This window comes from Lucilia cuprina, chromosome 3, assembly GCF_022045245.1.
Source record: "Lucilia cuprina isolate Lc7/37 chromosome 3, ASM2204524v1, whole genome shotgun sequence".
NCBI classification, from domain to species: domain Eukaryota; kingdom Metazoa; phylum Arthropoda; class Insecta; order Diptera; family Calliphoridae; genus Lucilia; species Lucilia cuprina.
In genome coordinates, this window is record NC_060951.1 from 36,942,211 (window position 1) to 36,965,973 (window position 23,763).

At 30.0% G+C, this 23,763-nt stretch overlaps 3 protein-coding genes across 4 annotated transcripts; 1 reads left to right on the top strand and 2 right to left on the bottom strand.

Annotated features, from left to right (window-relative positions):
- The first annotated feature begins 434 nt into the window (after positions 1–434).
- LOC111687401 (nose resistant to fluoxetine protein 6-like) lies at positions 435–12,008 on the top strand. The gene is made up of 10 exons (XM_046947064.1): positions 435–511; positions 624–867; positions 3,980–4,152; positions 4,376–4,527; positions 6,196–6,350; positions 6,718–7,050; positions 8,058–8,251; positions 8,318–8,443; positions 8,512–8,854; positions 9,214–12,008. Exons 1-10 carry the CDS (start codon positions 435–437, stop codon positions 9,412–9,414), a joined length of 1,998 nt encoding a protein of 665 aa, XP_046803020.1. The 3' UTR covers positions 9,415–12,008.
- Positions 12,009–12,113: 105 nt separating this feature from the next.
- LOC111687402 lies at positions 12,114–18,163 on the bottom strand. Of its 2 annotated transcripts, XM_023449840.2 has the most exons (9): positions 16,785–18,162; positions 15,370–15,608; positions 15,076–15,299; positions 14,694–15,007; positions 14,234–14,606; positions 14,005–14,173; positions 13,473–13,666; positions 12,945–13,407; positions 12,114–12,879 (listed from the first exon to the last, which is right to left on the bottom strand). In XM_023449840.2, the coding sequence occupies exons 1-9, from the start codon at positions 17,854–17,856 to the stop codon at positions 12,373–12,375; spliced, it is 3,555 nt and encodes a 1,184-aa protein (XP_023305608.2). In that variant the 5' UTR covers positions 17,857–18,162; the 3' UTR covers positions 12,114–12,372. The 2 variants fall into 2 exon arrangements, with proteins under 2 accessions (XP_023305608.2, XP_046801848.1); XM_046945892.1 differs by having other exon boundaries at positions 14,234–15,007; positions 16,785–18,163.
- A 1,199-nt stretch (positions 18,164–19,362) lies between these two features.
- Positions 19,363–23,632, bottom strand: LOC111687403. The gene is made up of 4 exons (XM_023449841.2): positions 22,581–23,632; positions 20,999–21,231; positions 20,623–20,933; positions 19,363–20,560 (listed from the first exon to the last, which is right to left on the bottom strand). The coding sequence occupies exons 1-4, from the start codon at positions 23,427–23,429 to the stop codon at positions 19,653–19,655; spliced, it is 2,301 nt and encodes a 766-aa protein (XP_023305609.2). The 5' UTR covers positions 23,430–23,632; the 3' UTR covers positions 19,363–19,652.
- Positions 23,633–23,763: the final 131 nt, after the last annotated feature.

The following is a 23,763-nucleotide window of genomic DNA, read 5'->3' on the forward strand; positions in this document are numbered from 1 at the left end:
TTTTTTTGAAGTAAAATTATAATTTCCTTAATTCTAACTCATTGTTTGTTCATTGGCATGTTCAGTGAATGATGTTTAGTTTTATTTTTCCATACAGTCATGACATTTTAATTGAATCTCACTCACTTTGTTAAAAAAAAAGTTGAAAACCATTTATATTTCCTTAATTTTTCAAACACATATTAATTATATTGTATTGTTATATTTAAAATAAAGTTTAATTGGAATTTTCCCCGGCGTTTTCAAAAAAAAGGGGCGCAGTTAATATTAGCAACTAATACATTGTTTGGGTGTGCAAAGAAAGTGTTTTCAAATTATTAAAATTAAAATTAATTTCCTAATACATAATTATAAATAAAAAATTACGTGCTTAGCAAGAAAATTAAACTTCTTTACAACATTAAAAATATTATTTAAATAATTAAGACATCAATATGTCCTCACTGTCAATCCTTGTCATGGAGTTAATATTTGTCCCACCGCAAAACAATTTGATTTTGACATTAGAGTTGTATTTTTATTGACAGTTTTGAAAACTTCTCTCTCTCTCCACTACTTGTATTTATATTTAATTTTAAAAATTATTTAGTTTTTACTTTAAATTAATGTTTAATTTTAATCAGAAACTTAAACTTTCTTATATTTTATATTTCAGTGTTTGATGCCTCTGTCCGTAGTCCTACTGGTATTGAGAGTGGAATTCTGTATCATTTCGGTCACTACGATCAATGTTTACATACACATAATTTTAAATCTCATTTAGGATATAGGACGAACAAAGAAACACCCGTTCAAGCTAAATATTGTTTGGTCGATGTGAAAATTGAAGGTCTAACTACATTGCAGTCTGGATCACGTGAAAAGCAGGTAAGTTTTAAGCAAGATCTATGTCGATATATATAAATAAAACTTTATCCTAAATTCATATACTATATTATTATATAGACTAGACTTTAGACTATAATACAGACTATAGTCGATACCATAGACTACACAATTGTCCATACTATGAACCGAACTATAGTTTAGACTATAGATTCAACTATAGTCCATAGATTAGATAAGGGTGTAATTCAGGCTATTCTCTTGACTAGATATTAGCTTATAGCTCAAAATACAATTATACGATAGTTATAGTTAGACTAGGGTAATAAAGTTCATACTATATACTTGACAATTATCCTGATTAAGGACTAGACTATAGACAAATTACAGTTCATAGTGAACTTGATTATGGATTTGATTTTAGGCTAGACTACTAAACTATAGTCAAGACTATAGAATATACTTTAGGCCAGATCCTAAAAAAGACTATAATCTAGAATTTAGACTAGCCAAAAACTACTTTGTATATAATTTTCCTTTTTCCCTCGTAGATCCGCGCCTGGTCCAGACTATAGACTGTACAGTAGTCCAGATTGTACACTAGAAAAAATTCGGCTTTAGTCCGTACTATACATAATCTAGCTATATTTTAAACTTGACTATAATCCAGGCTTTAGACTAAATTATAGAGTGTACTAAAATCCGGACTATACACTAAAGTCAAGACATGACTTATGGATATGATAAATTAAAGTTTTTTAAATCGTAGAGCTAACGTTTTTGCGATTTAATTAAAATAAAAGAGAACATAATTATTATACTACTAACAATTTAGTCACAATATTGTTTCGCAGCATAAAGTATAACTGATAAACTGCAATAAAGTTGAAACAGCCTTAAAAATTATATAGAATTCTTGCAGAATTACAATTAAACACATTTCAGCAAATAGTCATGAATGGCTGCGTAATATAAATATAATAAAAATATGCAGATTCATCTTCAAATTTTTTTACAAATCATAGATTTTGTTTTATAAATATTCGTCACTTGAACAAGTTTTATCAAATCGACACTACTATTCAAATTTATATTAGGCGTGTAATTATTACTTTGTTGATTCCACTAATAAATTTAATTTAACGTTAGATAGTTTTAATGAATTATTGACAAAATTATAAAATAATAAACGCAAATGTGCAGGGAACTATAAACGCTTATGAATGACTATTAATTAAAAAACTAGTAATTAGTAAATATGTAATTTATAATTATTTAGCAGATCTTTAAGATTTTTTTAATTAAAAGTTTTGAAATTACCTTGGTTGCTTTTACATGAACAAACTTATACCAGAAGAACTTAAGTATATCAAATTTTAGACTAAACTGTTGACGAAACTATAGAATATAGACCAGACTTTAGTCCATACTGCAAACAAAATTAAAGAACATAGAAGACTGTTGACTAGACTATAGACTAGACTATAGACTAGACTATAGACTAGACTATAGACTAGACTATAGACTAGACTATAGACTAGACTATAGACTAGACTATAGACTAGACTATAGACTAGACTATAGACTAGACTATAGACTAGACTATAGACTAGACTATAGACTAGACTATAGACTAGACTATAGACTAGACTATGGACTAGACTATAGACTAGACTATAGACTAAACTATAGACTAGACTATAGACTAAACTATAGACTAAACTATAGACTAGACTATAGACTAAACTATAAACTAGAATAAATACTAGACTATAAAGTTGACTATGGACTAAACTATAGACTAGACTGTAAAATAGACTATGGACTAAACTATAGACTAGAATACAGATTAGACTATAGACTAAACTATAGACTAGATTATAGACTAGACTATAGAATAGATTATAGACTAGACTATAGACTGGACTATAGACTAGACTATAGAATAGAATAAAGACTAGACTATTAAGTAGACTATGGACTAAACTATAGACTTCAATATAGACCAGACTATAGACAAGACTAGAGACAAGACTATACACTAGATTATAGACAAGACTATAGACTAGACTATAGACTAGACTATAGACTAGACTATAGACTAGACTATAGACTAGACTATAGACTAGACTATAGACTAGACTATAGACTAGACTACAGACTAGACTATAGTCTGGACTACTATAGTCTAGTCTAGACTATAGACTAAACTATAAAATAGACTACGACTATAGTCCAGACTATAGACTAGACTATAGTCCAGACTATAGACTAGGCTACAGTCCAGACTAGGCTACAGTCCAGACTATAGACTAGACTATAGTCTAGAATATAGACTAGACTATAGACCCGACTATAGACTTAACTATAGTCCAGACTATAGACTAAACTATAGTCCAGACTATAGACTAAACTATAGTCCAGACTATAGACTAGACTATAGTCCATACTATACACTAGACTATAGTCCTGACTATAGTCCAGACTATAGACCAGACTATAGTCCAGACTTTAGACTAAACAAGTCCAGACTATAGACTAGACTATAGTCCAGACTAGTGTTATAAATTCCAGTGTGTTTCAATTAAAAAATCTTAATAACTTAAATTTCCATCACAACGAAGCAATTCTTTAAGATTATGTTTAGAGTGGACTTATAAAAAAATATGAAGACGATTAATTAGTAAGCAATACCTGTAAGCGAGACTAATTTAGGAAAATAAACTTTCATTAAAAATTCTTGAAAGAAATTATAAAATCAAATACTTAATTATTATATTTAAATAATAATTAAGTAAACATTTACTATATTTATACAATAATATACAAGTGTCTTAAACAAAATAAAATAATTTTAAATAAAAAACTTTATTAAGTTGACAAGGTTGCCTTTTATTTACTTTATAAATAAAAGTAAATATATATAAACAAAATGTAAATATGTAAATATATGCATTTTTGCTTTAAATTGTTTTAAAAATGTCCAACTAAAACAAATGCTTAAAGCATGTAAATGACTCTATTACACACATCTTGCAAATTTTTATTTTAATAACAATAAAAACAAATTTAATTCACACTCGTATTTTTGTTAATTCCCTGCCTCCCATCTGCCAACTACTTACTCTACTCACTACTGACTTTTGTCATCAAGCCATTGGAATTGACAACCCATTGGGGCGTATGTATACCAGCCGCATGTCGTGCTAATGATGTTGCAATTTATTTGCAACATACACTGCAACGCAATGTGACGGTCAACGACAAAATGTGCCAATATAGAGGCGGACATGAGCTGCATATCAGTGAAGGCATGTTTATTTATGCGTAAGTACAAAATGTTTTATTTATTTCTTTTAATTAATTTCTTGATTTTTCGATATTATTTGGTATTTTTTTTTTTTGGTTTTGGTATTGGCCAATAAGTGTTTTCTGTTGACAAATACTTCTTGTACTTTTGGTGTAATTGTGTAATAATTGTTTTATTGTTAATTTATTTTATGTTTTGTATTTCTTTTTTTCTTGTTTTTTTTTTTTTTTGTATTTACAGTTTGTTTATTTTGTTCTTTTTATTCTTGGCCATATTGAGTACATTGTATCACATCTATTTGATAAGTTCGAAACGCAATGAGGAAAATATTGCAAAAACTTTGGCACGTAATGAAATTTTAAATATCGCTTTGTTATCGTTTTCGATAATTGGTAAGAATAGTTTTGAAATATGTTATTTTTTTTTTGTTAATTATCATATGCATAGATAATGGATTATTTTAAGTTAAATGATAATTTAAATACATTTTTTCATATTCTTTAGATTTTTTATCATTTTAATGAAATTGTTACTTTTTGTTCAGATTCTGATCAACTTTTTTAGAACAAAACTTTTTAAATTCCGATCAACTTTTTGAGAACAAAATTTTCACTTCAAAACGTTGAGATTCTGATCAAGCAACTAGTAAAAAGTTGGTTTGATTCTGATGAACTTTTCTAGCACGAAGTTGTTAAGACACTGATCAACTTTTCCAGTAAAGTTGTTCATATTTTGATCAACTTTTCTTGTAAAAAGTTGTTCAGAATCTGATCAAATTTTCTAGTAAAAAGTTATTCAGATTCTGATCAACTTTTTCTAGTAAAAAGTTGTTCAGATTCTGATCAACTTTTTCTAGTAAAAAGTTCTTCAGATTCTGATCATCTTTTTTATTAAAAAGTTTTTCAGATTCTCATCACATTTTCTAGTAAAAAGTTGTTTAGATTTTGATCAACTTTACTAGTAAAAAGTTAATCAGATTCTGATAATCTTTTCTAGCAAAAAGTTGTTCAGATTCTGATCATATTTTCTAGTAAAAAGTTGTTCAGATTCTGATCATCTTTTCTAGTAAAAAGTTGTTCAGATTCTGATCAACTTTTCTAGTAAAAAGTGGTTCAGATTCTGATCAACTTTTCTAGTAAAGAGTTGTTCAGATTCTGATCAACTTTTCTAGTAAAGAGTTGTTCAGATTCTGATCATCTTTTCTAGTAAAAAGTTGTTCATATTCTGATCAACTTTTCTAGTAAAAAGTTGTTCCGATTCTGATCAACTTTTCTAGTAAAAAGTTGTTCAGATTTTGATCAACTTTTCTAGTAAAAAGTTGCTCAGATTCTGATCAATGTTTCTAGTAAAAAGTTTCTCAGTTTCTGATCAATATTTGTGGAAAATATGTTTGGATTCTGATCAACTTTTTAGTAAAAAGTTCTTCAGATTCTGATCAAGTTGTTGTTAGGATTCTGATCCACTTTTCTAGTAAAAAGTTGGTAATTTGCTTATCAACTTTTGTGAAAAAGTTGTTCGGATTCTGATCAACTTTTTTAGTAAAAAGTTGTTCTGATTCTGATCGACCAACTAGTAAAAGTTGCTTAGATTCTGATCATCTTTTCCAGTAAAAAGTTCTAGTTTCTTTTCCAGTAAAAAGTTAAAGTTTCTAGTTTTTCAAATTCTTATCAACTTTTGTGAAAAAGTCGTTCGGATTCTGATCAACTTTTTTAGTAAAAAGTTGTTTAGATTCTGATCAACTTTTTAAGTAAAATGTTTTTCAGATTCTAGTAAAATTTCAAAAATCTGATTATTATTTCTCATAAATTATTCTTATAATATTTAGATTATATATTTATCACTGAACATCTTATATACTTTGCAACAACCAAAACAATGTATGTGTAAAATATACGTAATTTATTTACATGAATAAAATCCATTTCATTATTTATATTTTATAATTATTTACTCGTATAGATTATTTAATAAATTATTTAATAAAACTATCATGGAATTTTCCATTTACATAGGCATACAAACAAACATACATATGTTCATATTTATTTTTTTTCTTCTAGAAAATATAAAAAAGCTTTTTCAAGCCAGTAAAGATCAATTGGGTTTGAATTCTATTAATGGCATTAAAGCATTGGCCATGTTATTTATCTTGGCTGGTCATGTTTTGTCGTTCATCTACGGCAGTCCAGTCTACAATCAGGAATTCATAGACGAGGTAAGTAGTAAATGAAACATTACATTGCATATTTGCCATATGTATGTATATCTACTTGTACTAATGTATTATATTTACACTGAACTTACAACTAAGATTACACAAAAGTTTATTTAACAACTAATAAATACTAGAGTGTAATGTAGTCAAATACTTGAATTTCCATTTAGAATTACAAATTAAACTTGTTTTTATATTTGTTTGTAAACAAAAAAGAAAATTTCGCAATATGTTGTTGTTGTTTTTTCAAACGACAGTTGTTAGTGTTATGCTATTACAAATTTGTTTATATTTCTGGTTTAGTTTTTTTTCTTTGCTCTAATGAATTTAGTTGTTGTTGTTTTTTCTCGATTTCTCTATTTTCTAGAATATAAAATCACCTATGTTTGGTTTTTTGAGCAACTCTCTGTTATTTGTTGATGTTTTCCTTTTATTGAGTGGTTTCTTGTTTTGTCGCATACTTCTTATTGAATTGGAAAGACGCAAGGGGAAATTAAATGTTTTGATTTTGTATGTTGGCCGTTATATACGTTTGACACCTGCTTATTTGGCCATTATTGGTTTTTACATCACTTGGTTTCCCAGCATTGGCAGTGGGCCGTTGTGGCAGCAGCGTATCGAGAGGGAGCAGGAACGTTGTCAGTTATCATGGTGGTCGAATATATTGTATATAAATAATTATATTGGCTCAGGAAAGTTGGTAAGTGATAATATCATATATAATAACAAATATCAGATCTTCAGAATCTGATCAACTTTTCTATTTCAAATTTTTTTTAGAATTTTAAGTCAAAAAACTTCAGATTCTACAGAAAAGTTCTTCAGATTCTGATCAACTTATCTATAGAAAAGTTCTTCAGATTCTGATCAAGTTTTCTATAGAAAAGTTCTTCATATTCTAAACAACTTTTTTATAGAAAAGTTCTTTAGATTCAATCAACTTTTCTATAGATAATTTTTTTCAGATTCTGATCAACTTTTCTACAGTAAAGTTCTTTAGATTCTGATCAACTTTTCTATAGAAAAGTTCTTCAGATTCTGATCAACTTTTCTATAGAAAAGTTCTTCAGATTCTGATCAACTTTTCTATAGAAAAGTTCTTCAGATTCTGATCAACTTTTCTATAGAAAAGTTCTTCAGATTCTGATCAACTTTTCTATAGAAAAGTTCTTCAGATTCTGATCAACTTTTCTATAGAAAAGTTCTTCAGATTCTGATCAACTTTTCTATAGAAAAGTTCTTCAGATTCTGATCAACTTTTCTATAGAAAAGTTCTTCAGATTCTGATCAACTTTTCTATAGAAAAGTTCTTCAGATTCTGATCAACTTATCTATAGAAAAGTTCTTTAGATTCTGATCAACTTTTCTATAGAAAAATTCTTCATAACCTAAACAACTTTTTTATAGAAAAGTTCTTCAGATTCTGATCAACTTTTCTAAAGATTCTGATCAACTTTTCTATAGAAAAGTTCTTCAGATTCTGATCAACTTTTCTACAGAAAAGTTCTTTAGATTCTGATCAACTTTTCTACAGTAAAGTTCTTTAGATTCTGATGAACTTTTCTACATAAAAGTTCTTCAGAAAAGTTCTTCAGATTCTGGTAAGCTTTTCTATAGAAAAGTTCTTCAGATTCTGATCAAATTTTCTATAGAAAAGTTCTTCAATCTATTGCCTTTTTCCCATAAATTAATACTTTTTTTACCTAGTGCATGTTTCAATCGTGGTACTTATCGGTGGACTCACAACTTTTCTTTATGGCTCCAATTGTTATATATCTTTTGAATAAATCACGCAAACATGGTTTAAATTTATTGTTGGTCTTAGTGGCGGTAACATCAGTCATTCCATTTGTAGTTACATATCTAAATAAACTAGATCCAACTTTAATGATATACCCCAGGTAAAATCGTAAATAAATTCTAATTGAATAAAGTTTATTGTATTCTATTATAATTGAAATTTTTAGTGAAGTTGCCGATTTAGCTAGTAATGTCTACTATAGCACTACCTACATTAAGACACACATGAGAGCTTCGGCTTACGTCATAGGAGTATTAACTGGTTACCTAGTACATTTGATGCAAGCAAAAAGGTAATGTAATACTATATTATTTAAATAAAATAAATTTGAAATTGGATATATTTGTTTTTGTTTTTTAGCACAAAATTACCCAAATGGTTTGTACGTGGCTTTTGGTTATTTGCCATTTTCATTGGTGTGGCCTCCATGTTTTCCGTTACACGTTTTTATGTAACTCCCTATAATAATTTGGAAAGTACCATGTATGCTGGTTTTCATAAATTGGGTTGGAATGTGGCTGTTGCTTGGCTTGTTCTATCGGTTACAACGGGTCATGCTCCCGGACTGCAAAAGTTTTTAAGTAGTCGTGCATTTGCTCCTATATCACGTTTGACATATTGTGCTTACCTTTCTAACGGTATAGTTGAATTGTATTATTCGTCTAGTGTAAAGGTGCCAAGTTTTATGGGTTATTTACATTTGGTAAGTTGAAAATTTGTTTATTTATCTATTTATTTTTAATTGGTTGAACCATTATAATGTTAATCATATGTATAGGAATTTTAAATACTTTTCACACTTCCCAAGACAAATTTTAATTACCAACCTACATATTTATTATTCTTTCAATCCATTAATAGTATTTTACATCATTTTCATAATGTCATAATATTCAACAAATTTGGTTTTATCTTTCTAATTGACCTTCAAAATTTCTTCACATTCATCACTTAATTCAAATTACAAAATTTATTACAGTGTTAAATTTTTAATAGACTTTTTCAAAATATTTTAATTTACCACCAATATCTTTTTCTTCTTCTTTTTTCCCTTCTTTCTAGTCCACTGACATTTTTGGTCATATCTTGGATACATTTTTAATTGCTTTAATTTTATGTTTATTGTTCGAATCGCCTATACACGCTTTGGAACGCATATTAATGAGCAGTTTCCGTAAGACTACAAATATATCTACCAAAAATAATTCGAATAATAATAATGATAATCAAACACCGAGTACTTCAGAAGAACAAGTAGCTTAATTTCTAAGATATTAAAACTAAACATTTTCTTTTTAGTAACAAAGAAAATCTCATATTGTGATAATTACATATTTTCTGAATTGTTATATATTATTTTCTATTTTAATTCATTTCACTATTTTATTTAACACTTGCCTTTTATTATAATTTATAATCACTCTTCATCCTATCATACTTTATATAAACAAATTTTGGGTTTAAATGTCACATCTTATTCTCTTTTAGTGAATAGTTAATCAGATTAAAAAAAAACTTTTCCTGAAACAAGTTGCCCAGAGTTTAAACAACTTTTTTAGTGTAAACTTACTTAGAGTCTAAACAACTTCTCTAGTCAAAGGTTGCTTAGTGTATGAACAACTTTTTAGCAAAAATTTGCTGAGTTTGGACAATTACTCTAGTAAAGAGTTTTTCAATGTTTGATTAACTTTTTAATTGAAATCATGTCTAGCAAAGACAAATTTAATAAAAATTTGGTCATCGTCTAAACAACTTTTCTCGTAAAAAGTTACTCAGACTCTGAACAACTTTTTAAGCAAAAAATCTGATTAAATTTCTTGTAAAATGTTGCTCAGAGTCTGATCAACATTTATAGCAAAAAGTTGGTCAGAGTCTGATCAACATTTCTAGCAAAAAGTGGCTCAGGGTTTAATCAAGTTTTCTAGTAAAAAGTTTTTTAGAGTCTGATCACGTTTTCTAGTAAAAAGTTGTTTAGAGTCTGATCATGTTTTCTAGTAAAAAGTTGTTTAGAGCCTTATCAAGTTTTCAAGTAAAAAGTTGCTCAAAGTATGATCAATATTTCTAGTAAAAAGTTGTTCAGATCCTCATCAACATTTCCAGTAAAAAGTCTTATCAACATTTCTAGTATAAAGTTGCTCAGAGTCTGATTAAGTTTTCTAGTAAAAAGTTGGTCAGAATCTGATCAATATTTACAGTCAATAGTTACTCAGAGTCTCATCAACATTTCCAAAGAAAAGTTTTTAAGAATCTTATCAACATTTCTAGTAAAAAGTTGCTCAGAGTCTGAATAAGATTTCTAGTAAAAAGTTGTTCAGAGTCTTATCAACATTTCTAGTAAAATGTTGCTCAGTCTGATCAACTTTTATCGTAAAATATTGCTCAGAGTGTGATAATATTTTCTAGTTAAAAGTAGTTTAGAGTCTGATTAATATTTCAAGTAAAAAGTTTTTTACAGTCTTATCAACATTTTTAGTAAAATGTTGCTCAGAGTTCGATCAACATTTCCTGTAAATTGTTGCTCAGAGTCTGATAAACTTCCTATTAAAGTTTCTAATAAAAAGTTGCTCAGAGTTTGATTAACATTTTCAGTAAAAAGTTGTTCAAAATCTTATTAACTTTTCTAGTAAAAAGTTGCTCTGAGTATCATCAACATTTCCAGTAAATTGTTGGTGAGAGTTTGATCCACTTTTCTAGTAAAAAGTTGCTTAAAGTCTGATCAACATTTCCAGTAAAATGTTGCTCAGAGTTTGATCAACATTTCCAGTAAAATGTTGCTCAGAGTATGATCAACTTTTCTAGTCTTATCAACATTTTTAGTAAAGAATTGCCCAATATTAGTAAAAAAATTATCAGAATACCATCAACTTTTCTAGCAAAGAGTGATAAATTTTTTAAGTAAAAAGTAGCTCAGAGCCTAATCAAAATTTCTAGTAAAAAATTGCTCAGTCTGATCTACTTTTATCGCTAAAAGTTCTTCAGAGTCTCATCAGCTTTTCTAGTAAAAAATTGTTCAGAGTCCGAGCATCTTTTCTAAAAAAATGTTGCTTAAAGACTGGTAAATTGTTTAAGAAAAAAGTAGCTCAATGTCTAATACACATTTCTAGTAAAAAGTTTCTAAGTCCGATCAACTTCTGTAGAAAAAAATTGCTCAGAGCCTGATCAACTTTTCTAGTAAAAAAATCTCAGAGTTTGATCAGTTTTTCTAGTAGAAAGAAGATCAGTATCTGATCAACATTTCTATTAAAAAAGTTGTTCAGATTCTGATAAACTCCTTGTTGCACTAATAAAATGACAATCCTAATAAAATGACAATTCTTTCAGTTAAAAAGTTCTTCAGAACTTTGAAGAACTTTCTTTAAAATATGATTAACTATTATAAAGAATAATGCTTTGTTTCTGAACAGATTCTAAACAAGTTTTCTACAAAAAAGTTCTATCCTATAAGTTTTTCAAAACTTAGAAAATTTCTTCATAATTCCAACAGTTGATCGTAAGCTCATTAACTTTTTCATTCTTTTTCATTTCGATAACATTTTCACTCATCACTAATTATTCAACATAACCACAATTTAAATATGTCAAAAATAGTAATAAGTTCGATTTTAAATAAGCATTTTAAGGGATGAGTTCGTTAAACAAAAGTGGCTGAAATTTGTTTAATTTTTATTGTAATTCTCTTATTATTTAAGAATTTTGTATATAATTATAATCCTACGCGACCTATTTTTGATTAATGTAAGGTTTTTGGAACTAAACTATAAAATTTTGTTTTCAGATGTAAATATTTGTAAGGATGCTTGTTTGAATGTGTAAAATTTATAAAATAAAATTGTTAAATTTTGTTTTGTTTAATTTAAGAGAAAGAAATTAAACTTATGTTGCAAATAAATTGGACAAATATTTGATAGATGTGAACGTACTTAAATCGATCATATGCAAGATTAACCAAATTTTGCAGAAATGATAAATTGTTACCAACATTTTTTTTGTGAATTTTTATTATTTAAAAACGATTTATTTATTCAAAATCTTCTAAATGTAAATGATACAGAATCATCTGAAATATATATGTAGCCACCAAAAAGGAATGAAAGAAACATATAAAAATTTATCTGGATGTTAGTATAAATTTGGTTCATATTAGGAAAGCTATGTCAGTCCATATAAAGGGGATGTCTTTTATATTTCGATAATGGCAGGAAAAAAGGGTAAACAAAAAAATTAATCATCTGATAAAGGTCTTCGACGACGTCTATAGGGTAGAGCATCCTCTTCAGATGGTTTTTTCTCTACGGGGGGAGGTGTAGGTGGTGGAGGTGTTTCAGGGCGCTTTTTTACTTCTTCGGCTTCGCTAATTTCTTCCTCTTCTTCATCTTCTTCCACCTCTACTTCTTCCTCCTCTTTAATGGTGGCATTCGTTTCTTTTTCAGGTATTTCTAATGAACTGCGTCGTTTTAGTAAATATTTCTGTTCTTCCTCCTCGGGATCAGAACCCCAAATGTTATCGGGTGGTTCAGGAGTGTCACTTGTTACATGTTCACTGGGTTCTTCAGAAGCTTCGGAGGGATCAGCACCCGAAATTGGCTCCGTTTCCTCAGAATCATGATGAGAGCGTTCTATAAAAATGCGATTAACCAGCAAACGACGTATATTTTGTGAAGGTATATCGATAAGGAATGAAACCAGAATAGTGCCCACAAATATTTGAAAAATTTCCTGGACATTGATCTGCAGAAAAATATTAAAAAAATAAAACAATTTCGATAAATAACAGCTTTTCGCATTATACCCACCAAATTACTAATATGAAATTTATCCGATTCCTTAATTTCAGCCGTATTATATAAAACCACTATATACATAACCAATTGCATGGGAAACACTAAACGAGATATAACCAATATTGGTCTCGATGATAGCAAAAATCTTATAATGGAATTTTCACTTTTCGGAAACATAAAAATAAACCAACATAAACTCAGACCAAAAACCAAAGGACACCACGAAGCATAAGAGGCAGCATCGGAGGAATTGTAAATGAAATCTGTACGCATTCCCGCTGATGGTGACCACAAACACCACGATATACCAAGACAAGCTAAAATCCAACCAAATGGTATCATCTCTGGCGTTAGATCTATAACACCTTGATTGGTTCGTTGAAAAATACCAGCACCTATTCCCAAAAGATAAGTAGTAGCACGACTAATGGGCGATGAATACAATATATTGGCAGTACGATAAAATTTGCTAACACTACAGGAGGAGAGAATGTTGGTGTTAAAAATAAATTTCATTAGTTTAATTACATTTTAACTTACTTTATGCCATGGAATAATGTCATGGATAAATGTTCTTTATTAGTTCGTGAAAATCTTGCGGCCACAGACATAGCGTGTAATGCTCCATATACAAAGAAACCAGCATCAGAGTCAGTGTAAAACAACCATACTATTAGAGGTCCCAAAATATAGAGTTGTACCTCTAAGGCCAGTTGTATGGTGGAGGGTGAGCACTTTAAATATAAATGAAATTTGTGATACATTTTAATTCGTTAGAAATCTCTTCAAAATCTCCTAATGTTTCTAAAATCAGAATCTGAACAACTTTTCTAGTAAAAAGTTGGTCAGAATCTAAACAACTTTTCTAGTAAAAAGTTGGTCAGAATCTAAACAACTTTTTTAGTAAAAAGTTGGTCAGAATCTGAACAACTTTTCTAGTAAAAAGTTGGTCAGAATCTGAACAACTTTTCTAGTAAAAAGTTGGTCAGAATCTGAACAACTTTTTTATTAAAAAGTTGGTCCGAATCTGAACAATTTTGTTATTTCCTGTAAAACGGAGTTATCTACATACCGTCTCTTCAAAATCGATTGCATTCTGTAAACTCAATAAATTACGCCACCACTGATCATCACATAAACGTGAATTTTGTCCCACAATATTGGTCCACAAAGGACCCGAACTCAAATAAGGTAAAATCCAAGTTTGAAAACAAATCAATAAATAAACTGTAGGTAAATATCTGAAAATAATTCGAAATATCAAATATTAAATTGGAGAAACAATTTTATGTATTACCCACCGACTAAGTTTCGAACCCAAACGTTTTAATAAATGTATATAAGATTTTTGTTCCATTTCCTCAGACAGCTGATAGGCCGACAAGAATCCACTTATTAATAGTAAAATATCAGCATAAATCATGGGTGAACGAATCAAAACACTTAGGGGATGATCTAGTGTACGCACGAGTTGATCACGATTTATTATTGGCATATGGCCAATCATTAAGAATTTCAAACACAAATACAACATAAAAGTGGCGGCAATTTTAAGCACGTGAAAGACAGGAAATTGTACATCATAAGTATCGGGTGATAATAAGATGTTAAAGGTGCGTTGGGGAGAAAAAGATTTGAAAATTTCTAAAGCCAATTGATTAAGAGATAGATTTTCTGCAAGTAGAGAAATACAATGAAAAAAATTTATAAACAAAAGTTTATTAATATGTTTGTTATGTTTTTTTTTCTTGAAAATATCACCTGTTGAATCTTCTGCACATTCTTCTGTTTCATTCTCTTTGGGGGATTCTTCTTCTTCCCCTTTTGGGTTTTCAGCTGCCGTAGTTTCTTTAGATTCTGCTTCTTGTTCTGCTGTGGTTTCTTTATTTTTCTCCTCTTTTCCCTCGGGTTTTTCTTCTATTGCTTCTTCTGGCTTCTTTTCTAGTTTTTTCTTAATTGTTTCTATTAAACTTTTAATAATTTTTACAATTTTGTCCAAAATTGGTTTTATTAAACTCCAATGTTCCCACATTATACTAGCAATAGCCAATAAAATTAAGCCCGTGATATATAAACTGTAGAAAAATATGGTTTTAAAATTAACTTTTTTTTTAAAATTAAACATTTTTTAAATGCAACTTACAATGTAGCGCAAAACTTTTTATCTTTTTTCATTAGTTTTATAAACTTTTTACTATGTTTCACATAGCAATCATTGTCATTGACTTCAACGTGAAATTCTATGCCCGACGAGTTATACGCCTGTAGGCTGGACTGCAACATATCCTGTACAACTTCACCAGAACAGCCACTGGGTACACAAACTCCCCAATTGGCTACGCCATAGCGGGGTATAAAATGACTAGGCTGTAATTAATTTATTAAAAAATATGGAATTTAGACAACTTATCTTTAATTTTAAAGCATTTTAACTCACATTTCCCAAATGACTATTAAATAAACCTCTTCCATGCAACATGTGTACGGGTACTTTAAGTTCTGCTATGCCTGCTTGTGTTTCAATATGAGCCAAACAATATTTGCCTCTTATACGGACCTGTTGGGAAGCACTTACTTTCACTATTGTTTTAATGCCAGTACACACGCCAAAGTCACCAAATTGATTAATGTTGCCTCGCAATAAGCCAGTGCCAACTTTTCCAGTAGAGTCCAACACTAAATTACAAAAATTGTTGGTAAAAAGTTGTTCAAGTAAAATACTGATCAGCTTTTAAAAAGTTGTTCAATCAAAAGACTGATCGGATTTGTACCTATTTTCTTATAAAGTGATGATCAGATCTTTTTAGCAAAGTGTTGATCCGATTCTGAACAACGTTTCTAGTAAAAAGTTGCGTAGAGATTGAACAACATTTCTGGTAAAAAGTTACTTAGAATCTGAACAACTTTTCTAGTAAAAAGATACTAAGTTTGAACAACTACAAAATTGCTCATCTTCGGAAGAACATTCCTCGTGAAAAGGTACTCAGAGTCTGATAACATTTCAAGCAAAAAGTCTAATTAACTTTGTAGTAAAAAGTTTCTCACAACCTGAACAACTTTTCTAGTACAAAGTTACTCCCAATATGAACAACTTTTTTAGTAAAAAGTAGCTCACAATCTGAAAAACTTTCTAGTAAAAAGTTGCTCACAATCTGAACAACTTTCTAGTAAAAAGTTGCTCACAATCTAAACAACTGAACAACTTTTCTAGTAAAAAGTTGCTCACAGTCTGAACAACTTTTCTAGTAAAAAGTTGCTTACAATCTGAGCTACTTTGTAGTAAAAAGTTGCTTTTAGCAGAAACAACGTTTCTAGTAAAAAGTTGCGTTCAATCTAAACAAATTTTTGGTAAAAAGTTGCTCACAATCTCAAAAATTTTTCTAGTAAAAAGTTGCTTACAATCTAAACAACTTTTCTAGTAAAAAGTTGCTCACAATCTGAACAACTTTTCTAGTAAAAAGTTGCTCACAGTCTGAACAACTTTTCTAGTAAAAAGTTACTTACAATCTGAACTACTTTCTAGTAAAAAGTTGTTTTAGCAGAAACAACGTTTCTAGTAAAAAGTTGCGTTCAATCTAAACAAATTTTTGGTAAAAAGTTGCTCACAATCTCAACAACTTTTCTACTAAAAAGTTACTTACAATCTGAACTACTTTCTAGTAAAAAGTTGCTCACACTCTGAATAACTTTTCTAGTAAAAAGTTGCTTTTATTAGAAACAACGTTTCTAGTAAAAAGTTGCCTTCAATCTAAACAATTTTTCTAGTAAAATTTTGGTTCTACAATCTGGAGAATTTCACAATCTGAACAATTCGGAAAAAAACTATTGTAAAAAGTTATTCATCCAACTTACTTTGCAATGTCCACAATTTATGGCCTCTCAATTGTCTTTGAAATATTTGTAGTTGCTGGCGACATTCCGTTTCCGAAACTTCCGAAGGTTTTATGACAAAATTTGGCAGGGTACGTATGAGGATATCAAAACTTTCTTGGCTCATAGCCTGTTCTAAACTGGCATCATCACCATCACTGCCACCACCAGCACTAGTATCATAACGTTTTTTGGATGATTTAGTTGGAGAAGATTTTGGCATACTAATCGGTTTTGGTGGTTTTCCTATGGGAAAAAGACTATTAAATGGCCAACGATTGAAATAGTCTAGCCAATTTTCACCGCTACTCTCAGCTGCAGAAACATTTTCTTCTTCGGATTCAGTAGGATCTGCCCTTAAGCGGCCTGTTCTTTCTCCCAGCCACATTATCCAGTCAATAATGCCATTCGATTTTGTAGTTTCTTCTTTAGAGTCAGAGCGTTCTCGACTTTCTTTGGAACTTTTTTTACTTTTAATACTTTCATCGGTCTCATCACTACCACCACCGAAGAGTCCGCCAAAAATGTTACCAAAAAATGATGTAGAACTCTCTTTGCTTGTCTTTTCCTCAGATAGTCTAGTACTTGTTATTTTTTTCTCTGCTTTACGAGCCCTTTTAAATTGAAATTCTTCCTCTTCGTCATCGTTGTTTTCACTATTCAGCGAAGCAGCACGATCACGTTGTGAATCATTTTCCTCTTCGTCGTCTTCATCATCAGCCCTTTCGTTGGTGGCATTATCATCAATCTCTTCTCCTGCTAGATTCTCATTAGTGTCATCATTTACATTCTCCACATCACCATCTTCCTCCTCTTCATCGTCCACTTCAACACGTTCTATTTTATGAAATTTGAATTTCTTTTGTAGAGTATGTTTCTTGCTGATCTTTCGCAGATTAGCTGAGGCATCCGCAGACACATCCTTGGCCTTACTATCATCTCCACCACCACCCCAACCAAACGAGAGTTCTTGAGAAGGTGGCAAAAATGCTAGAAATATCAACAGCAATATAAATAATAAACTCTTGCTATATTTCTGCGATCCCCTGGGCATTTTTCACCACTCTATCAATTCACTTTCATTTGTTGATTTTTTTTGTGAAATTACTTTATTTATTGTAATTTATTAATATTCGTTTTTGCTACTTTTTAAAGTTTTATTAAAATTATATAAAAATTTACTTTGAATTCCTCATAATTTTGTAAAATAAAATTCATACAAAAATTCTTTTTAGGCAAAAAAATTCTAAAAATATGCACTTTTTTCTCGTATACAAAAAATGTGTGTGTGAGTGTTAGTATCTTGTGTATTTAAATTTTTTATTTTTTTGAATGTCCGTTCGGTTCGAAATTGTCGCTGTAACTAAAAATTACACTGTCTAATATTCGCACAAGTTGTGCCAAAATATTGCACAAATGTTTATGTCAAAATCTTGTCAAAAGTTTTGTATGTCTACAAAGTGCATTTTGATATTTCGAAAAATATCTTCTTGACTGTCAGGTTGTGAGTGTGCGAAGATGGGTAGTGTTTTCTAGTTAAAAAGTTGTTTATATATTGATCTTAAAAGACAACTTTTTAGTAGAAAAGTTGATCAGAATCTGAACAAATTTTTATTAGAAAAGTTGATCAGAATCTGAACAATTTTTTACTAGAAAAGTTGATCATAATCTGAACAACTTTTTACTAGAAAAGTTCATCAGAATCTGAACAACTTTTTACTAGAAAAGTTCATCAGAATCTGAACAACTTTTTACTAGAAAAGTTCATCAGAATCTGAACAACTTTTTACTAGAAAAGTTGATCAGAATCTGAACAACTTTTTACTAGAAAAGTTGATCAGAATCTGAACAACTTTTTACTAGAAAAGTTGATCAGAATCTGAACAACTTTTTACTAGAAAAGTCGATCAGAATCTGAACAACTTTTTACTAGAAAAGTTGATCAGAATCTGAACAACTTTTTACTAGAAAAGTTGATTAGAATCTAATCAACTTTCTACTAGAAAAGTTGATCAGAATCTGAACAACTTTTTACTAGAAAAGTTGATTAGAATCTAATCAACTTTCTACTAGAAAAGTTGATTAGAATCTGAACAACTTTTTACTAGAAAAGTTAATTAGAATCTGAACAACTTTTTACTAGAAAAGTTAATTAGAATCTGAACAACTTTTTACTAGAAAAGTTGATCAGAATCTGAACAACTTTTTACTAGAAAAGTTCATCAGAATCTGAACAACTTTTTACTAGAAAAGTTGATCAGAATCTGAACAACTTTTTACTAGAAAAGTTGATTAGAATCTGAACAACTTTTTACTAGAAAAGTTGATTAGAATCTAATCAACTTTCTACTATAAAAGTTGATTAGAATCTGAACAACTTTATAATATAATTTAGCTTCAATTTCATTACTGTTTTCAATTTATTTGCTAGAATAGTTGATGAGAATCTGAGAACTTTTTTCCGGAAAAGTTCTTTAGAATATTAAATCGTTAAAATTCTTATTGAGTTTGTTTAATTTATTAAAAAAAAAATCAATGGAATTATTTTTTGTTTTTTATATTCATTTCAAGCGATTCCAAAAATTTATTGGATTTTTTTAAAAAAAGGAACAAATTAAAATGTTACATTGAAAAAATATTAAAATTTTGTGGTAAAAGAACAATAATATTAAAAAAACATAAAACTTCACTCCAAAGTTATGCAGAATTCTTATTAAAATGCTAAAATATTTTTCAAAGAAAATCAATAATAAAAAAATTCAAAAACTACACATTAAAACAATAAAAACATCAATAATAAGATACATGCACATTAATGAAAATAAAATATTTAAATCAATCAATTCATATTTAAGTAGATAAACCAAAATTATTTTGAGGAATAGACATAAATTGTCCAGGAGCCAATGTAAAGGAAGGAGCTATAGATGCTGGCATATTGGTAAAATAGGAAGGTTGTGTTTGTACTTGCTGTTGTTGTTGGTGTTGAGATGTTACAGCAAAGTATTGTTGTTGATGTTGTGGTATATGCTGCGGTGCTTGATGGTATTGCATTAGACAAGCAACATTATTTGTGGTTACAGCTGGCACGGTTGTATGATAATTGCTTTGAAATTTCGACTGATGTTCGGAGACTTGTGTAGTTGCAGGTGTTGGGACCATGGTAGCATTGAAGCAAACCTCTGGCTGCTTTATGGATTCGTTATAAGAACAGCCAGTTAACCATAGGGGAGGCGATAAAATACGCTGAGCCGGATGATAATATTTGCAACCACCAAATTGTATATGACTTAAATTGTGGCTGACCACCGAACGTGATTGAGTCAAGGCCACTGGCAATAGCTGTAATGAAACATAACGTAAACCCTCAAAGATTTGTTTAAAAGCGCAAGCGGCAAAAGGCACGTAAGGGCGTGTGGGCAGAGATACATTAGTGCCAGTGGCTTTAAAACATAAAGCCATAACAATTTGTGTATCATTGAGATTGTACTTCAGCGGAGGTTTATTGCGGTATTTTGGCATAATGGTTCCAAATATACGATGCTGTATTAAAGGCCAGTTTTGCAAATAAGTGCAATCGCTATGTGTTAGAAAACTTTCTTTGTAGGCATTCAAAAGAGTGTCCTCTGAAATAGGAGCTAAAGATATAGCAGCCCAACTAAGATCCAAGATTTCTGTCAAGTCAAAATTCAATTCAGAGGGTACACCACAAGCGGCCACAAACTCCACATTATGTAAATTAAGAGAAACCATGCCCACTAAAGAAGAGAAAGGAAAAAAGTTAATAAAATTTCTTTATCAAGCTAAAACAAAAACATACACAAATGTGCCACATCTTTTTCGACTTGAAAAACATAATTATAGCTGGGAAAACCACCAACAGATTCTATCAACACACACACTACTTCACACATGCGTGAATGTATGTCCACTAATTCATTGGAATTTAAAATACAAAAAGTAGCACGAACATTTCCCAAAGAATCACGTAAAACTACCATGGCATATTGTACACGTTCCTGTTCATAATAACAACCAAAAATTATAACCGGAATGTGCCAGCCATTTGCAATACATTTTAATCTTAATACAGCATCAAAATCCTTATTGCGCATGCGGTGCAAAGATTGTCTAAGTTAAAAAAATGGAAATTCATTTAATTCATAAGAAGTATTTATTTTTGTTTTTAAACTTACTGTTCTGATGGTTTTGCCCATTCTAAATCCAAACGTTTTCCTCTTAGAATAGTACCTTGTAATTCTTTAAGGCAATATTCGGCCGCTTCACGTGACGTGAAATCAAAGAAGGCAGTAGTACGTACCTTTGAAATTTTGCGTATTGCTGTACGCGGAACATGTTTTACCAAGAAATCAATGATATCACTTTTATTCACAGTTAGATCAACATTACGTACAAATAAGGTTTTGGACTGAAAAAAAAAAAAAAAATAAAAAAATATCTTTTGATTTAGTTTGGAAACATGTTTACTTTCAGATTTTGTTCAATTTTTCTGGTAAAATGAAGTTCAGATTCTGATCATCTTATCAAGTAAAAAGTTGTTTATATTCTAATATACTTTTTTATTAAAAGTTTCTTGGATTTTGTTAAGTAAAAGTATATTCAGATTCCCATTACATTTTTTAGTGAAATGTTCTAATTGTGATCACCTTTTCGGGAATTTTTGTTCAGATTCCAATCAACTTTTCTAGTAAAAAGTTGTTCAGATTCCAATCAACTTTTCTAGTAAAAAGTTGTTCAGATTCTGATCAACTTTTCTAGTAAAAAGTTGTTCGGATTCTGATCAACTTTTCTAGTAAAAAGTTGTTCAGATTCTGATCAACTTTAATAGTAAAAAGTTGTTCAGATTCTGATCAACTTTTCTAGTAAAAAGTTGTTCAGATTCTGATCAACTTTTCTAGTAAAAAGTTGTTCAGATTCTGATCAACTTTTCTAGTAAAAAGTTGTTCAGATTCTGATCAACTTTTCTAGTAAAAAGTTGTTCAGATTCTGATCAACTTTTCTAGTAAAAAGTTGTTCAGATTCTAATCAACTTTTCTAGTAAAAAGTTGTTCAGATTCTGATCAACTTTTCTAGTAAAAAGTTGTTCAGATTCTGATCATCTTTTCTAGTAAAAAGTTGTTCAGATTCTGATCAACTTTTCTAGTAAAAAGTTGTTCAGATTCTGATCAACTTTTCTAGTAAAAAGTTGTTCAGATTCTGATCAACTTTTCTAGTAAAAAGTTGTTCAGATTCTGATCAAGTTTTCTAGTAAAAAGTTGTTCAGATTCTGATCATGTTTTCTACTAAAAAGTTGTTCAGATTCTGATCAAGTTTTCTAGTAAAAAGTTGTTCAGATTCTGATCAAGTTTTCTAGTAAAAAGTTGTTCAGATTCTGATCAAGTTTTCTAGTAAAAAGTTGTTCAGATTCTGATCAAGTTTTCTAGTAAAAAGTTGTTCAGATTCTGATCAAGTTTTCTAGTAAAAAGTTGTTCAGATTCTGATCAAGTTTTCTAGTAAAAAGTTGTTCAGATTCTGATCAAGTTTTCTAGTAAAAAGTTGTTCAGATTCTGATCAAGTTTTCTAGTAAAAAGTTGTTCAGTTTCTGATCAACTTTTCTAGTAAAATGTTGTTCAGATTCGAATCAACTTTTCTAGTTAAAACATGTTCAGATTCGGATCAACTTTTCGAGTAAACATTTTTCATAATATGACTGTTTTAGCAAAAAATTCCGACAAATTTTCGGAATAATTAACTTCAAAGAAATACTTTGGAACTTACCGATTTTGACATGTCACTATCTCTTTCAGTATTAGCCCAAACCACCTTTAAATCACGTCCCCACATGCGAACCAAGCCTGGAGTAATACATTTCTTAGCTTCTAAAGCATGCATATGGGTGGCAAAGTGTACGAAAACATGACCCCGATTGCCTAAACCAGCTGCGACCGATGAAGTACCAGCTTGCTGTTGTTGCATTGCTCCATCAACACCTGCACCAAAGTTACCATCATTTGTGTTGGTAGCCGATGAAGGACGTATATAAATTCGCTGCATGGTAGGAAATATCGTACGTAGACTTTCCTCAATTTCTGATTCTTCCAAATGTTTAGGTATATTGCTGACAAATAGACGGCACTTTTCGTAGGAATGTAATATTTCTAATTTACGTCCGGGGAAAACATAATAATGATTAAGGACCTCCATGGCACTGGAGGCATCTTCTTCGTTGGTGTATTTAACATAGGCATAACCACGATTAGCTTGATTAAAGTCCAAAGGTAAACGAAATTCATAGATTTGACCAAAACGTAAAAAGGGCGCTAGAAGTTTATTTTCATTCAAGTCTTTGGGTATGCGGCGTACAAATAATTCACAGACACTGGAGGGAGGAGGACCCACCCAATCTTCGGGTGGCCCTAAGACTTTGCGTCCATTTATTTGCATTAACTCTACACTGGGAGTAGAACAAGACATGCCGGAGGATGATTGACCTTCCGATAGGGGAGGCTCATAATTTTGAGCCACATTGTCATGCGCAATAATATCAGGAATAACTTGGTGAGAAGGTATATACTCCATTTGATTTTGTGGGTATATATTTAATTGGGGAAAATTGTTGGAGGTCATTTTCCTTTTAGTTTTTAATTATTTTATGGATATAATTTGATAAATTGAGCAAAATTACACAAGCTTGTTGAGTTTTGCTGCCTCAGAAAAAGTCCGTTGAAATTTACCAGTGTTGTCCATTTTCTTTTGGAATTTTCTTTTTTGAACTTATATATAGCATTGCCAGGTTTAGATTTTATATTTGAGACTTGCCAGAGTTATGTATAATCATACATATGTTTCAGTTTAAAAATTATGAAATATTATAATTTAACATATTGTTAGTAACATAAATTATTATTTTATTTATTTAAAAATTTTATTTTCTTGACTTCAAACTCTAATAGTTGTTTTT

Bases quoted from the DNA above. Each gene is read 5' to 3' on its own strand.
- LOC111687403 (XM_023449841.2), bottom strand. From the start codon at position 23,429: ATGACCTCCAACAATTTTCCCCAATTAAATATATACCCACAAAATCAA. The intron at 21,232-22,580 runs GTAAGTTCCAAA...TTTTTTTTTCAG, and splicing joins ATAGTGACATGTCAAAATCG to TCCAAAACCTTATTTGTACG. The intron at 20,561-20,622 runs GTATGTTTTTGT...TCTCTTCTTTAG, and splicing joins AAAAGATGTGGCACATTTGT to TGGGCATGGTTTCTCTTAAT.
- LOC111687401 (XM_046947064.1), top strand. From the start codon at position 435: ATGTCCTCACTGTCAATCCTTGTCATGGAGTTAATATTTGTCCCACCG. The intron at 6,351-6,717 runs GTAAGTAGTAAA...TCTATTTTCTAG, and splicing joins ATCAGGAATTCATAGACGAG to AATATAAAATCACCTATGTT. The intron at 8,252-8,317 runs GTAAAATCGTAA...TGAAATTTTTAG, and splicing joins ACTTTAATGATATACCCCAG to TGAAGTTGCCGATTTAGCTA.
- LOC111687402 (XM_046945892.1), bottom strand. From the start codon at position 17,856: ATGCCCAGGGGATCGCAGAAATATAGCAAGAGTTTATTATTTATATTG. The intron at 15,300-15,369 runs GTGAGTTAAAAT...AATTAATTACAG, and splicing joins TTAATAGTCATTTGGGAAAT to CCTAGTCATTTTATACCCCG. The intron at 13,408-13,472 runs GTAAGTTAAAAT...CTCCTCCTGTAG, and splicing joins ACATTATTCCATGGCATAAA to TGTTAGCAAATTTTATCGTA.